Genomic DNA, 16,406 nt, shown 5'->3' on the forward strand with positions numbered 1-16,406 from the left:
ATTGACCAGTTAGGGTTCCTAGTGATCATAATACTAAGTGGCGACTCCTTAAACAAGATCTTTTCCATTAAAAAAACAAGATGTAAGATATTTGTTCTTTTTCTAAGATTATTTTTTTAATCAGTCGCCGCGTGTCCGGGTGTGACAACTCTGATGTCAAGCTTTAATATATCTATATATTTTCTTTTATCTTATTACTTGGTTAAGAGTCTAGGGTGTTCTAGGGTCGTCAATGTCATAATAAAATATTATTAGTTCTATTCTGACCTTTAAAAACGCAATCATGTTTATTTATGATAAATAACTGAGAATCTTGAACTTGTTCATTTTGTTTCTTGTTTTTGTGTGCTTAAATGTTTTTTTTTTAAATAACATGATTTTATTACAAGTATATTTGAATTTTGATCGGTGTCATTTACATATTTCTTTGGCTATTTATTAATTCTTGAGTTCGGATTTTGTGTAAGGTTTCATGATCGTAGGTCTTTCTAAATCATTTATTCAAGTATGTGTGCGCGCGCGTGGTATATTGTAACATCCCTATATTCGGGATTAAACAACAATCTCATGTCAATCCTATACATGAATTTTTTTTACTTTTATTTCCCATGTAGTTAATTTGAAATTTAAACAACCTTTATTTTTCAGGATTTACATATATGTTTTGCCCATACCAGAGATGTTTTAGGACTTTAGTTAAACTTGTAGAATGTTTCGGACCATAAGGTCTTGATGTACAGATTTATTATTTTTATAATAATGTTTGAGGTAATTTTTATGCAAATTATGAAGTAGGATGATTATCCTTGAGCTTAAGGCCCGGGGACACTTTTTGGAGCTTGGACTCAACTAGCTACAACATTTGTTTTATAGATCGGATGAAATCATCCACCATTGAGCCACAGATTCATATACTTTGCATACATGTCCAGGATTTAATTCAATATTTTTGGGTTGGGTTAGTTGAAGACTAGATAAGATCCAAAAATGGGTTAGTTTTTTCCAAATAAGTGAAAATAGTCCAAAACCCTAATTGCAGTCTTACATGGATTCCAAAGATTCATTATCAAATCAATGGAGAAAAGAGTGTTATCACCCCCATTCTAAAGTTATTTATCTAAAATTTGGATAGTTATATTTCCTTAAACACATCCAGCACACAAATAGAATTAGAGTAAAATGGATTGATTGGATTTGTTAAAAATGAATTCCTAGATTATAAGCTACAGTAACTCGTTGTGAGATATTAATTTTTAGGATGACTGGTCTTTTTTTTATGTAAACTTCTCCTTTAGCTAAATCTGTAGGATTAGTGTATGCTTTTTTAGTTTTAACCATTCAATTAAATTGAGCAGTGATTCCATTGTGTGTAATGTCTTTCATATTCACCTAAATGTTCATGTTCATGTACAAAAAAATATTATTTCAGAAACTATGTTATGCAAGTATGTTCATTGTATTATCCCTACTTTGTTCCCTCCTTCCTTATTGTTTTCATAAACCTCTTGTCCATAAGTATAACATAGAGAGCATTATATGTTTTATATGAATGATGAAAGTCTTTGAAAAAATAATGAATTTATAATACAATACAATGTACACACTTTCTCAAAAATAAATACATATTGAATCATTCATGTATATGTAAGCTAATCAGTATAGACTAGCAATTTTTATAAACATAATTGTAATTTTAAATTACATATAGTATCAACTAGTCAATTGACTCATGCTTTATTGTGGGTTGAATAAAAAAAAATTAATGCAAAAATAGAATGTGCATGTAATGTTAACGTGCTTTTCAGCATAAGTTTTATTTAACTATGAATTGAAAATTTTATAAATTTATTTAATAAAATTAATCAAGAATTATATGCATCAATAAATGTTATAAAAAATTGTTAATACTAACTAAAAACTAAGCTAGAAAGCTAATTGATAGATATAAATTAACATATATAATCTCATATCGTAAAGAGCCCTTTAAATTTTTTTCAATTATATGAAAATTATTTTTTATATATAAAAAGAGTGATAATTTAAATTATGATAAAACAAAATGATTTGATAGTATAATTCCTCATTTTTTTCTTTTCTTTTTTCTACAAAGAAATATATCTTCTTTATTCTATGTTTTTTATTTAATAAAAATCAAAAGCAATTGGAACAAATATATAAAAAAAATTAATGATTTGGAATAAGAATAAGAAAGGTATCTCTTTAATAAAAACCTTTTTTTATCTTATCATTGCACTTCATTTTTTTTCTTTTTTTTATTAGAATATTTGTTTTTTTAGATAACATCCTATCATAATTATAAAAACATGCTTTCATTATAAAAGAAATATTCTATAATTTTGGCATGAATGTATTAAAAAAATATAAGAATAATACACCGATAATTAAATAATATACAAAATAAATTTTAATTTATTTATTTTAATGAATCATAACTAAAAAAAAAACAAAAAAAAACTAAGGCTAAAAAAGGGTAGCACCTAGGCTTGGGTAGGCAAGTGTTTTCGGCCTATTAAAAAGATGATCAGGCAACCGTCTAGGTGGTGATCTAGTGGTAAGAACTTAGGACCAAGATGTTTGCTTTCTCTCTGGTCTCAGGTTCGAGCCTTGTGGTTGCTAATATGATGGTTACTGGAGGTTTACATGGTCGTTAACTTCAGAACCCATGGGATTAATCGAGGTGCGCGCAAACTGGCTTGGATACCCACATTAAAAAAAAAAAAAAAGAGAGAGTCAGACAAATGAGCTTGTAAGAGAAGTACCTGTCCATTATTTCTACTTTTTTTAAAAATGTGTGGTCTGCAAATATATATATATATATATATATATATATATATATATATATATATATATATATATATATATATTTGTCTATTCTTGTTTTTTTTAAACATGTTGTCCACCCATTTTTTTCTTAAAAAAAAAAATAGAGAGCATACAATGTGCTGTATGTAGTTGCAGAAGATGCATCATCCATTTGTTTTGCTTTGGTCACCTTAGATGGCTTAAAAATTAGGCTCCAACATTTTAGTTCAAAAAAAAACCTATTTTAACTTTTATTTTAACTGAAAACACATAAAAAACACAATATGAACCTCAACAAATCTATATCTAATCTTAAAGCAACTTATAAGTGATTGAAAATATAAAAATATCAACCCAAATGAAAAAAATTCTCAAGCCTCAATTTAATTTTCTAGCAATATAAAGGTGTAATGAAACTCTTTTAATTAAATAAAACACCAATATAAAATTGATTTTTTTAGTTTCTGAAACGTGGATAATTATCAACTTTCTCATAGTTCTCTTGTTTTTTAGTAATTTTCTTTCCTTTTAAACTTAGAAATTAAAATGTAAACAAAATGAAATTTTGGACCACAACGTATAAATCTCAAAATAAAAAAAATAAAACAAAACTTTGGGGATTAAAATTTGTAAAACCACTCCTCATGAATGGTAAAAAAATAAAGAAAAAGAAGCTTGCATTTTTTCTTCAGTGTCAAATTCGGTTCCGTAAGTAAATAATCCAGTTTAATTTCTAGCCAATATAATATGAAAAAAAAAATTTAAAGACGGCAGTAAAAATTTCTTTAAGGGCTGACAAAAGAAGAAAAACATTATAATAATACACAGTATTATAAGTATACATGCACAATGCTTTACAAAGTGTAGTCACAACACTTGTAATTTTTCTTGTAATTTTAACTATATATTGTAATGTTTGAAGCTTTACTAAAGAGAACCTTAAGTGAAAATTCTTTATCAAAGAGAAATACACATTTTTTTCAGAAAAAAATCATAGATCTTGTTGGTTGGGACCCGGTTGATAGAAATGCCCTTAGCGAACTGAATGGTATTATCGAGGAACTCCGCACTTTTCACTAGGCTTTCAACAAAAAGGTGAAGATCTTTCTTCCTCTCGTGCCATTTTTAAGCAATTGATATCATGCATGTTCTGCTTGAGTGTCATGAGACCATGGCAAAATGACATTTTGAAAACCTTGCAGCCAGTGATATGAGCACCCCAACTGTTGTCATCTTTAAATGCAGAATACTTTAAATATATAAAATTTTAATTGATATTAATGTTTAGAATCATAATATCTAATTATATATGATGATTCTAACCACATATTAATTAAATATCACGATTCTAAATCATAATATCTAGAAAGTGTTTTATTTTACCGGAAAAAAGAAATTCTACTGTGTTAATTTGCAATTTCTTTTCATTTTATATGTTAATTATCCAATTTATCCAAAATTTTCCATGAAAAAAAGCTAATCCATGCTAATTTGCCTCATCAATCGGTATCATGTCAGATCTATCCCATCAAAATAGAAGCAACTTCCACTCCGTGTAAAAGCGAGTGGCTCCAATTATGCCATTCTATATATTGCTAGCTTACATTGGCAAATTACCATGAATATTGTCCGAGACCAAATCATGAAGCGTTGGAGAAATCTTTCTTCTCAATGGGGCTAGTCCATTTTCATTATATCCTAAAGCTGAGGATTAAACCTCTCCTTTACGATCTACTTTGGAAAAAAGAAAGAAGGATGCTTTAAACATCCAAAGCTGCAGGAGAAGTGAGTAGCATGACTTTGCTTCCTGCAGTTTGATGATAAACTTTTCAATGTACCCCTGATAATTGACAAAAAAAAAACTTCTGCAAAGTAAAACTCAGATTCGTCAACAAAAACCAAACCTCTATGAAACTACGATATCACAGAAGCATCAGCATCTGCTCATGTAAATCCAAATGCTGCTTGCAACATTGTTTATTGAACAATTTGAAAGTTATTGAAATCAATTACTTAAATAATAATTACCCCTGATAATAACTGCTATCTCCTGACAACAAAATTTTTGCGGTATTGATTATACAGTGAGAATACAAGAAATCCAGAAACATTACAGGTAGCCCATTTTGAAGGATAATTGACATTGTATGCCTTCATTGGAGTATCTGACTGCCGTAATCAGAATTGAATTTCTCATAGCGATGGGCGTGAAGATGAGCAGATGGCCTTGTGTTATTCAAAGCTGTCTCTATATCCTCAGATCTGAGCGGCCCAACTTTTGGCAACTCTGCAGGCTCACAACATTCAGTCCAAGTATGATGAAAAACTAATTGCACATACACATTCACCAAGCAAAAATGTGATTAAGACAGTATAGGAAGTGCTCTCTTTGAAGGTGGCTGAAAATGTTGTGCTATGGAACCAAATAAGAACGAGATAAGGTGTTCGTATCAGCCACAGTAATATCAAGGAAAGAAAAACCAAAAGGAGCAGCTGAACATTTCTTTGTATACAGAATTAAGGTGTCAATTCATTTCGCTCATCACATTCTCTTCCTTCCTGGGAAACTGGTATGGATGAGAATGCATAGGTTACCTAGCACTAAGAATCAAAAAAGGAAAACAAAAAAGAGTTGACCACATCCTTTTTTCTAAGTGTTGGACTTACCCCTTCATGGAAAAGATATGTTACTATGAGAATATCACTAGAGCTCCATACAGACTTGCCAAAGAAAAGACGCCTTAACTTTCCATCTCAACTCACCCTTAAGGCAGACATGCTTCACAAAGATAGCTGACAGGGAAGGTTGATAGCATCATAAGAGATGATTAGAGCGAGCTTTTACAGACAGGGATATAGACAGCAGGGGAAGATAAAGGAGGATCTATTTTGGTGAGATGGTCATTCTCAAGAAGGGGGGAGCCCTTGGGATACAAGAATAATCTCATAGTTACTTTCCATTTATTAGAAGAATTTTCTGGATTTCCCTCAAGAAAATGTATGATAGAAGTCACTTACCATCATCAGGCACTATTTCCTCTCTGTCTTCAAGGAGTGTCATTATGCGTCTCAATGGTTGCATGGCAGCCTCTTTGCATAATAGCCGGATATCTGAACCAGAAAATCCTTCTGTTCTTTCCACTAATAAATCATAAGGAAGCATGTCCTCATCAGGCTGTGATGGGAGAAGTTCTTCAAACATGGTTCTTCTAGCTTCTGGTTCTGGAAGGGGTACAAGAATCTTTGGTTTTACATGGTCAACAGAAAACTATTTGAATGACACACAAAGCGTTAGCAACATGTTTTGCTCCCTTGTTTTATATCGTGACACTGACATCAGACAAAAAAGTTCAACAGCTAAATAACAACAAGAGGAAAAAGGTTACTGGTGGCAATGTCCACCAAACATAGCATGATTTAAACTATAATTTAGCGAGCTAAGACTGTAAAAAAAAAAAGGTTCCAAAAGGTGGAGGTGCTAATAAAATGTAAAGACTGCAAAATATCTCTTGTTTTGCAGTAGAATTGCCCAAATCTTTTAAACCAAGAACAGAAGTGCAACCTTCCACTTTAAATTGAAGGATGAGCATCTCTCATCTGACAAGAGCACAATATCATCAAGTATGGCCTTAAATAGCTTGCTATCCAAAAATAGTTTAGATCTAACTCTGCTCACTATCTAGTAAGCTTAGCACTTTAGCAGAAAATATCAAAGGATACCCGCTTCTCAAGACGCCGGAGCATGGCCGCATCCAATTCCCAAGGGAGATTAGTCGCCGCCAAAACAAAAACAAGCTCCTTTGTGCGAGTCAAACCATCCATCTGCAATCTAATCAAATGGATCAATTTATGCCAAAAAGCTGAAGAAATTATAAATCATTTCATTTCTGAATTGAGATATAAATTGTGCGCACAATTTGAAATGACATGCAATGGAACTAGTGAAATGCTGTAATGTCAAATGTGGCACCTGACCATATCCATCAGGAAAATACCAGTAAATATGATTAAGTATCAGGAGAATCAGAACAATGGTAGGGGAACTAATGCATGACAAAACCACCATGAAATGACATTAACAATAATACTGGTGCCAGTGCTTGGAACTGGAGTACAAGAGTGCTCGACACAGAGAATAAAGGCATTGAACTTCATTCATTAACTATAGTTGATGCTACTAAAATAGTGTTGCCTAAACAGAGAACAAAAATATTCCATGAATTTGCTATGGTATGTATGTACTCGTTGGGCAAACACTCTGCAGTGCCTGTTAGAAGAAACAACACATCAGTAAATGATATGCACCATCTTTCCAAGGAAAACTGCAAAATATGTATACAAATATAAATTGACTCGAGTTCGTTTTTGCATTTTCACCTGTTTTTAAGGAGTACAACCTGAAATTACAATTATGTTGGACCACTTTAGTTGAGAATAAATGTGATCATAAGTGACAGATGATTGTCTTAACAGGAGTTGCAAAAATATTTTTGCACTTAACAGTATATTGATTGGAAACATAAATGCACAAGCACACACATAGAGGCATACACACACTTGCATGCATGTGCAGATGCGTATGTACAAACAAAAAGGTTTAAGGAAACAAACATCACCTGGATGAGCAGTTCGGTCTTCAAACGCCTACTTGCTTCATGCTCACTGCGAGCTTCACCACGTTGACTGATAATAGCATCAATTTCATCAAGAAATATAGTTGATGGTGCGTGATGCCTAGCAAGCTCAAATAAAACCTTTATTAATTTCTCTGAATCACCTGCCACATGCACAAACTTTGATTCAGATTCACTTTCAGTACCATGACAGGGAATGGTTTTGCAAAACAGGGGAAAAGGCATATACTTTATATTAAAAAAAATTTCTATTCCCTTCTTTCCCTCAAACATTTGTTGATTGATGACAAGAAGAACAATGGTACAAGAACAGAATAATGGTGGCAGTTGGCCTTACTTCAATATGATGTAGAATTACAACAAAATGGAAATAGGAAAATTTAGGTATTTTTGCATGGAGAAAACCTAGGTCAGAAAATAAAGACCCGTCAAATAAGACAACAATTTGGCTTTGTTATCTGCCACCATCATATAATAAAAGTTAGAAAACTTTATGTGAATTTCTTAATTCAAATCCATTGGGTGACTTTCATACATGAATTCTACAATCTGAACCAACTTCCTACTTATCCTATCACCTGGATTTTTCTTTTGTTTTCGTTTTTTTTTTGGGTCAATTAGTTTCCAATGACCATTTGTTCTAACAACATGCAGGAGTTGAGAAAGAAAAGCACACCATGTAGAACAGAAATTCATTAAATTCACCTTAAAACAGTTCACAAACTGTTTCATAATTCATAAGATATGAAGGCTGAGAATCCATAATGTCTTTGCAAGTTCACAACTTTATTTAGTTTGATGACTTAATCAGCCCTTCACCACAAACTAGCAACTCTTCCCCCTTATCATGTCAATAATAAAATCAGTATTGCTAACCAAAACAATTCTTCAAGCCAAAGGATAACCAATCCAAAACATGGCGATGGCTGTTTAATATATAGTTGACACCTGCAGGGAAATAGAGATGGTATGCAACTGCTGAACAATAAGCCTGAATTCCCTAAGATGCTGAAGCCCAAAAATTTCCCATAGCTGTAACAATTTATCACGACAAATATTCATTCATGATAGAAGAGATCATCCTTCCATCACTCAGAAAACCCCAAATAAGCAAAGCAGATTGCTCAACCAAACAGGTATTGCATAAAATGACAAGAATAACATTGCTCAACAAAACAGGTATTGCATAACACGACAAGAATAACATCCACTCAAACATAGATATTATTTATCCTCTTAGGCCTAGAAACCCGTATCATCACAAATCACATCAAAAGAAAGTCAGTCATGCTTTATTTCTCCATACAAAGTACTTGATATATTTTATATTCTAAACATGATCTTAGAAAAGTTCTCAAACATACCCCGCCATTTGCTAACCACTGAAGATGCTGAGATATTGAAAAATGTGGTTTTGCACTCTGTAGCAACAGCCTTTGCGAGCATTGTCTGAAACATAGATATCAAAAGTTACATAGCAATAAAAATTTCACTAGAAGAAAGCAAGCTCAAGAAACAGCAAGATATGGCAAACCATTTTTTTTATTAATCTAGAACTTTTCTCCTGTAATCATTGAGAAAAACTCTTAAACATACCATTGGGCAGAATACAACATTTCAATTCCAAAGACAACTTTTGACAAACACATTTCCATGGACATGTGATAGCATACAACAAGATGAGTTCATAAGAGAGGCTGCATGGTGGTTGCGGAGGGAGGAGCACCATTGCAGCACGGTCATATAAAGTACATGCAATGGAAATCCAAAACATGCTTCTCGTGCATGACCTCTTGGCCTTATCATATGGGGCACTTTGCCTCTAGTCAATGGGAGACCTGCAAGCTATTGCCTATTATACTTTTGTTCACGTAATTAATGATCCCCAATTCCTTTCCTAGATTCTTTTGATGCCATAAAAATAATTGCTCTGAATACAGTAGGATACCAGTTATAGAAAATAACAGGTGCAACCACATACATGCCAAATGGCAACTTTTATCCAATACGGTATCTCCTAGACTTTCAGGTGAATGACAGAAAAGGACAGTCTCTTTCCAATCATTCACAGTTTTCCAACCAAAAAAAGAAGAAAGAAAAGGAAGGATTGTTTTGCTGCACCCAAATCATTACAGTTTACATCCCATGCAAAACTTTGAATACAGGGAAAAGAATCTTACAAAAGTAATCCAAGTTTCAATATAGTTACCTGATTAACATACTTGTATGAAAAAACCTCAACCCAACACCCAGCAACACACACACACACACACACACACACACACAAAAAAAAACATAAAGAAAATATGTACATCTCTAAAAATGTTCAAGACACAAGTTCTATATAGGGACGGGAAAAAATTGTATAACAGAAATAAAAGATAAAATAACACTAGTAACAATGAATACAATGTTCACAAACCTTCCCTGTCCCTGGAGGGCCAAAAAGAAGAATGCCTTTCCATGGCGACAGAAGACCAGTGAAGTATCTGTAAAAGGCAGGATCAGGTTAACTGTGAAAAGAAAACTTCATAGACCTAAATGAAGCAATTTCTAAGTGTAAAGAGCACCATAGCAGTAAAGCACATTGATGTAATGCTAACAAATACACATTTCTGTGATGGAACTCTGCCAAACAGGCAGACACATTAAAACAGATGCATCATAAGCATGATTAAAGGTGGCCAGCAAAATTCCTTAATTCTCAAGATCATCAAAATCATAATCTTACAGCTTGTTAAAGAAAACTTTTCATAACTAAATAATCCAGTAAGTTTTTGAATGAAGTAACTTTAGCAATAGCTCAGGCCTCGGTGCTTTTCTATATCATTCTTCAAAAACAGAGAGGAAAAAGAAAACCTTTCCAACAAAATTGTCAAGACATGCTCCACGTTTAAGAAGGAAACTTTTCAAATTTGTTTCGTACATTTAACATGGAATATGCAAATTCACCATAAAAGAAGGGGATTCAAAATAAATGTGTGCGTGAAGATAATGAAGTAAACAAGTTTATATTAACATGACCCACTTGGGATATTTTATCGGCATGACTACAGCTTCTTTCAGTAAACGTTTTGCATTCTCTAACCCCTTAATGCTTTCCCACTTCACATTTGGACTGCCGCGAATGATATCCCTGTACATATTAAATCAATATTCATCGTCAAAACATTCAGAGCAGTTAAGTCAAAATGTAAAATCCCCGGGAACCTGGATGATACAAATATGACATCGAACAACTATCCTATGCAAGAGTTTCAACAGGTAATCCATTGGGTGTAAAAATCTGTTCAGATTACCAATTACCTGCATAAACTCTCTGCTAAAGCGCGTGTTTCAGAAGAATCAAAAGCAGGAATCAAAGGCTTCTGACTGGAAAACGAAAAACAAAAATCAGCGGATTCTCAGAGCAAAAAGCTGTTATCTTGCATGCAAAATAAAACTTCACTTACGGTATTTCATTAATTCCATTAGGCAAAACTCCGTTGGAGTGTAATGTTGAGCTCCTATCCTGACATCAAATTACAACAAATTCATTTTTCACATTGCAAAAATAGCGAAGAAGAAGAAGTAACAAAGACAGAGAAAAGTAGAAGCCATACTTGGTTTCTATACTGCTCATAAATGGCCATATCAGATGGGTTCTTGACATGACCATTCCCATTCGATGCTACTGCTGTTGTTTGACCGTTTTGCTGCGACTCCGATGATGTTTGTGCTGTTGCTGCAGCCACCTTCTTTCTCCCAAACTTATCATCATAAAATATTTTAAAATCCTAAATACACACATTGGTAACTTAAATAAACAAAAAATAAATGAGTTTTTTAAGATCAAATTTTTGCAACTTTGAAATTAATTTGATCTGAAATAGCTATGTAAAAAAGAGAGTAGACTTTAATAGAAATGGGAAGAAAGCGAAGGTGGAGGAGGGTACCTGAAAAGACCAGCGAGTGAGAGAAGGTTCATCGGCCATTACTTATTTACTTGCTGATGAGAAACACCAGAGGGAGAGGGATAGGGATCTGTGTAACAAAAAGACCAAGAAATCGCATGTGCTTAAAATTGGGAAATGAATCTTTTCTTTTTTTGGGCAAACTTACCGATAGATTAATTTTGAATAATTTAAAATATTAATTTTTTAAAATTTAAAGAAAATTAAAAGGTTGTAATTTTATAAAATAAAAATCAAACATGGTGATTAAAAAAAAAAAATCTAATCTAATCAGCTCAACTAATTCAACCCTACCTATTTATTTTAAAATTTAATTTAAATTAAATCTTGAATAAATTTACTAGTGAGTTTACTCACCAAGTAAAATTGAGTTTAATAATAGTAATTTTTACTTGGTTATTATTTAATATTTCAATAAAAAAAATCGGACAAATAGATTTTGCCAACAAGGTGTGTGATTTAAATGAGCTGTCACTTTTCTAACACTACTTGCTATATTCATCAACCCCCTAAATAGTCTTTTTTTTTTATCACAATTGGGTCTTTAATGCTATATCATTGGATTCGTTTTTTTTTTTTTGTCAAATTAGCTTGTTTATCAAATTGAGACCAATGCAAAAGCGAAATTGTTTTTTTTTTTTCCAAACGCTACTTCCTTGTGAGAGAGTTCAAATGAAAAAAAAAACTAATTTTAAAAGGTTTTGAATACTTTTGGGACTAAATACAGAGATAAGGATTTAATGGAGATAAAATCCACAATGGGGACTTTTTAAGGTTTTCCACTACCGATCACCTAAAATGAGATAGGAAAGTTGTTTTACCCCTTTTATATATATGGATTTGAATTTTGTTGCCAAGCGAAATTGTCATGAAGTTTAGAAAGTGGTTGGAATTGTATTTTTTTATATTTAAATTTTTTTTTGTTTAAAATTAATTTTTTTATGTTTATATATTATTTTGATGTGTTGATATCAAAAATAATTTTTAAAAAATAAAAAAATTTATTTTAATATATTACTGAATAAAAAACACTTTCAATTATAATTGCTATCATATTTTCAAATACTTCTTTTTAAGTGATTTTTTATTTTAGTTGTATATAAAAATAAAAATAGTCTTCAGATTCTTTAATTCCATGTAAATTTTGTTTAATTTTACCATGCTTTAATTAAAGTAATTATATTTTTTTTCTTACACAAAAGCTAAACAAAAGCTAATGTATAATTGGTACACATGTTTTTTTTCTTTTTACTAAATGATATAGCAGCAAATGTTAGAAATTTCATCTATTATACGTCAAATATAATTGAGATTTTTTTAAAAAATGTACCAAATAATTGATAGTATTAAAAATAATTAGTTATTAAGTTCTTATTCAATTACAAAAGAACTTAAACATTTTGAATTTGAAGAAAATGACTTTTTAGCCTAAAAAATATGCTAATATAATTAAATTCTTAGCTCATAATTTATTTGCTAAATTCAGAAACATTTTTTAATTTGATGACCTGTATTGATTAAAAAAGAGTATGTTTGGTCATTTTTTTAATTACATAAAAAATATAACATCCCCAACTTTTTGGTATAAATTTTTTATAATAAATTTGCAAGCAGTACAATTTTTTTTTACAAAACAATTGACCAACTTATATCAGGATCTTATTTTTAAGACTTGATCGATTTCTATCTTTAGGTATTACATCAAATTAACATTATTTCTTTTAAAATTTGAACATAATTTTCTTTGTATTTTAAATGTCTCAAGTATTAGACATCAATCAAGTAAAATTAATAACACTTCTAAACCATGTATTCATGCAAACTCATCATCTATTTCTAGTCCAATCATTCTGGATGTTAAACTCACTATATATTATTCCTTTTATTATATCTCATCAATCCATAATACCACTAAAAACTATTAATATTCACATTATCAATAATTATTAATATAATAAAGTCGACACTACGTTATACAAAATAAACTAGTTACATTGTTTCTACACAAAATGCAATATCATGCATAACATACATTTACAACTTTCATTTTACAAGTTTTGGGAAATTAATTACATAAAAAAATAATATATATATATATATATAATTAAAACCCAAAAAGCTAGATTATACATCATGTTAATTCATATTTCTTAAATTTAATCCAAAATAACAATTATTAGCTATTTGTGAGGAGCCTATAAATCTCCTGAAATGTAACAAAAACTAATAACATTATTTAATTTTCAAGTTATAAATTGTCAAAACATTAATAATTTTCATCTAAACGATACTTTATTCCACTTTTATAATAATATGATCTTCTCATTTCGTTTACTCACTCATTTTCCAAATAATCTCTTGAGGTTCACTACAAATCTAGTGATTCTAGTATTCCCGTATGGAAACCAACACTTCAATATTCTTTCTTAATCACCAATTACTCTGGTAATCCATTTTGGATACCCATTAATTTGGACAACCCATCTTGGTTATCAAATATTTTAGCGTTCCTATTCGAAAGCCAATAATCCGGTCAATCCATCTTTATTGCCAATTTATCTGGCATTTCCATTCGAAAACCAATAATCCGATTAACCCATCTTGATTGCCAATCAATCCAGCATTCTTATTTGAAAGCCAATAATCCGCTCAACCCATCATGGTTCCCAATCAATCTTAACATCATGTATCTCTCTCTTTCTTTGTCTACTAACCATGTCATTATCCACGCTTTTATAGATCAACTAATTTCCACAATAAAAGTAATGAAGCTTTTAAAGAAGAGTTTCTATAAGGCACCGAGTACCTACTTGCAGCTTGACTATAAGCTTGTAAACCCTGGAAAAAAAAATAAAGGTTGCTTAAATTGAAAACTAACTACATGAGAAATAAAAATGAGGAAATTCATGCGTATGATTAAATAAAAGACAGGAATTCAAAAAAATTTGAATATAATTTCCGGGCAAAATAATTCGAGACATTATAATAAGCTGGTAGTTTATTATACACTTAAAGGAAATGGGGCCTAGATACAAATAAAGGAAAATATATAGTTTAAATACTCTCTCCTCACCAAAAATCTGCAGAAACCATAAGGAGAGAAAATAGGGAGTTTTATACCTGTTCTTAAAAAATCAAGAGAGAGAAACACTAAAACTTCAAGAACCCATCCAAGATTAAGGGTTTATAGATGGGATAAACACTTGTGAGCAAGGGATTAACAAAAAATTGAATAAGAAGAAAAGAAAGGATGGAGTTGAAAATCTTCAACTAGTTGAAGGTCAAAATCTTAATTCGTACCGGGTAAGGTGTTCTAAACATGATCTTAAAAAAAATCATTTCAAATTCGATAATGAATTAATGCATTGATATTGAATTATAGGTTAGGGTTCTTAGACATGAATTGGGGGGGGGGAAATACTTATTGTTAAAATTAAATTAATTCATGTGTGGTATGTAGTTTATGAAAGTATTGTGTGAAGGGAATGGGGAGATGAATTTTGACAGACTTGTCTCCTGATTTTCGGTGACATTTCAGGTAGGAGGATGAGGGAATTAGGATCGAGTTCCTTCATACAAATTGTAGATTTGGATGTTAGCTAACCAAGGAAACTAGTATTGCTCAATTTGGAGATGTAGAACTCCAATTATGGGTTACCAACCGAGACTGAGTCGTGACTAATTCTGTAGGGCAGTAGGACTGATGGGTTGATGAGCAATTTTGACTATCTTGGAGGCAGAACTAGGTTCTCCTTCCTTCAGAGAATTTGTAGCCTTGTGTCTGAGCTTTCCAATTAGATCAATCTCACTTAAATGGAGTTCTAGAACCGTAGATATAATTAAAAATCTAATAAATGTTCAGACAGCAACAGTTGGATAACAACCGTTGAATAGTAACAGTTCAAACAGCAACGGTTGGACAACAACCATTGGATAGTAATAGTTCAAACAACAATGGTTGGACAATAATAGTTCAATATCTAGATAGCAACGGTTGAACAGCAACCGTTGGACAGTAACAGTTCAAACAGCAACCGTTGGACAGTAATAGTTTAATGTCTAGACAGCAACAGTTGGACAGCAACCGTTGGACAATAACAGTTCAAACAACAATAGTTGGACAGTAACAATTTAAAGTTAGACAATAACAGTAGACTTTCATGTGAATATTATATGTAAGAATATAAAAGAATTGAGTCATACGAACACTTGCACATTGAGATACTAACTTTGAAAATATACATGATATATGTATGTTTGTTATTACGAGGAAATGAACATGCATAGAAACTTTCTTATGATTCAGGAGGAGCAACCAAGATTGGATCTTCTGTTAGGGGAGGTCACGAGATAAGCGGAGCAGGTGCGTGATTTTCCCTCCTTTTTACACTTATACAATTTAAAATTCTTATGGTGAATGCAATTACAATAAATATTGTGTTCGATGTAAATAAAGTCTAACGTATTTACAAGATTAGCTTCGGTTAATGACTTTCGTGATAGGATTGTCGGGAGACGAATTACAAGATTAGCTTCGGCTAATGGCATCCGTGATAGGATTACCGGGAAATGAATCACAAGATTAGACTTTGCAAGGTCACCCGGTTCATGCAAGTAAATAAGAGTATTCAAATTAAGAATATGCAAATGAGTGTTAATTGGGTTTAAAAGATTTACAAGCAAAATATAAATTGTCTGTTAGAATTCCTATGAATCCGATGAAAAATTAATACTTCATTCATATACATTACATGAGCAAATATATATTTCTTTTATCAATATAATGGTATGTTTATTTATGTAACATGTCCATCAAATATCCAGGAAGATCATTAGTTTAGGACTCTACTTTGTGAAACTTATGTAAATATTTAACTTAAACAAAAAGGAATTAACGCATTTATGTAGTATGCTTTTGTATAAACCTTGATGTATTTATAAAAGTTCAGCTTAGTATGTAGTACTTTAGTTATCTTGTAATTAACCATTTTGAAAT

The 16,406-nt window shown here is 31.5% G+C and overlaps 1 protein-coding gene and 1 pseudogene across 6 annotated transcripts; one reads left to right on the plus strand and one right to left on the minus strand.

Annotated features, from left to right (window-relative positions):
• LOC133702733 (uncharacterized) overlaps positions 1–16,406 on the plus strand; it is a 148,720-nt pseudogene that overhangs the window by 88,709 nt on the left and 43,605 nt on the right.
• Positions 4,773–11,548, minus strand: LOC133702671 (uncharacterized). Of its 6 annotated transcripts, XM_062126991.1 has the most exons (13): positions 11,393–11,545; positions 11,060–11,233; positions 10,910–10,968; positions 10,764–10,829; positions 10,486–10,593; positions 9,880–9,946; positions 8,822–8,906; positions 7,440–7,600; positions 7,201–7,220; positions 6,544–6,652; positions 5,842–6,064; positions 5,491–5,616; positions 4,974–5,110 (listed from the first exon to the last, which is right to left on the minus strand). In XM_062126991.1, exons 1-12 carry the CDS (start codon positions 11,429–11,431, stop codon positions 5,528–5,530), a joined length of 1,200 nt encoding a protein of 399 aa, XP_061982975.1. In that variant the 5' UTR covers positions 11,432–11,545; the 3' UTR covers positions 4,974–5,110; positions 5,491–5,527. The 6 variants fall into 6 exon arrangements, with proteins under 6 accessions (XP_061982976.1, XP_061982974.1, XP_061982972.1 ...); XM_062126992.1 differs by lacking the exon at positions 5,491–5,616 and having other exon boundaries at positions 4,773–5,110; positions 10,910–10,963; positions 11,060–11,206; positions 11,393–11,548; XM_062126990.1 differs by lacking the exon at positions 5,491–5,616 and having other exon boundaries at positions 4,773–5,110; positions 11,060–11,206; positions 11,393–11,548.

Source organism: Populus nigra, chromosome 9 (genome assembly GCF_951802175.1).
Source record: "Populus nigra chromosome 9, ddPopNigr1.1, whole genome shotgun sequence".
Lineage (NCBI taxonomy): Eukaryota > Viridiplantae > Streptophyta > Magnoliopsida > Malpighiales > Salicaceae > Populus > Populus nigra.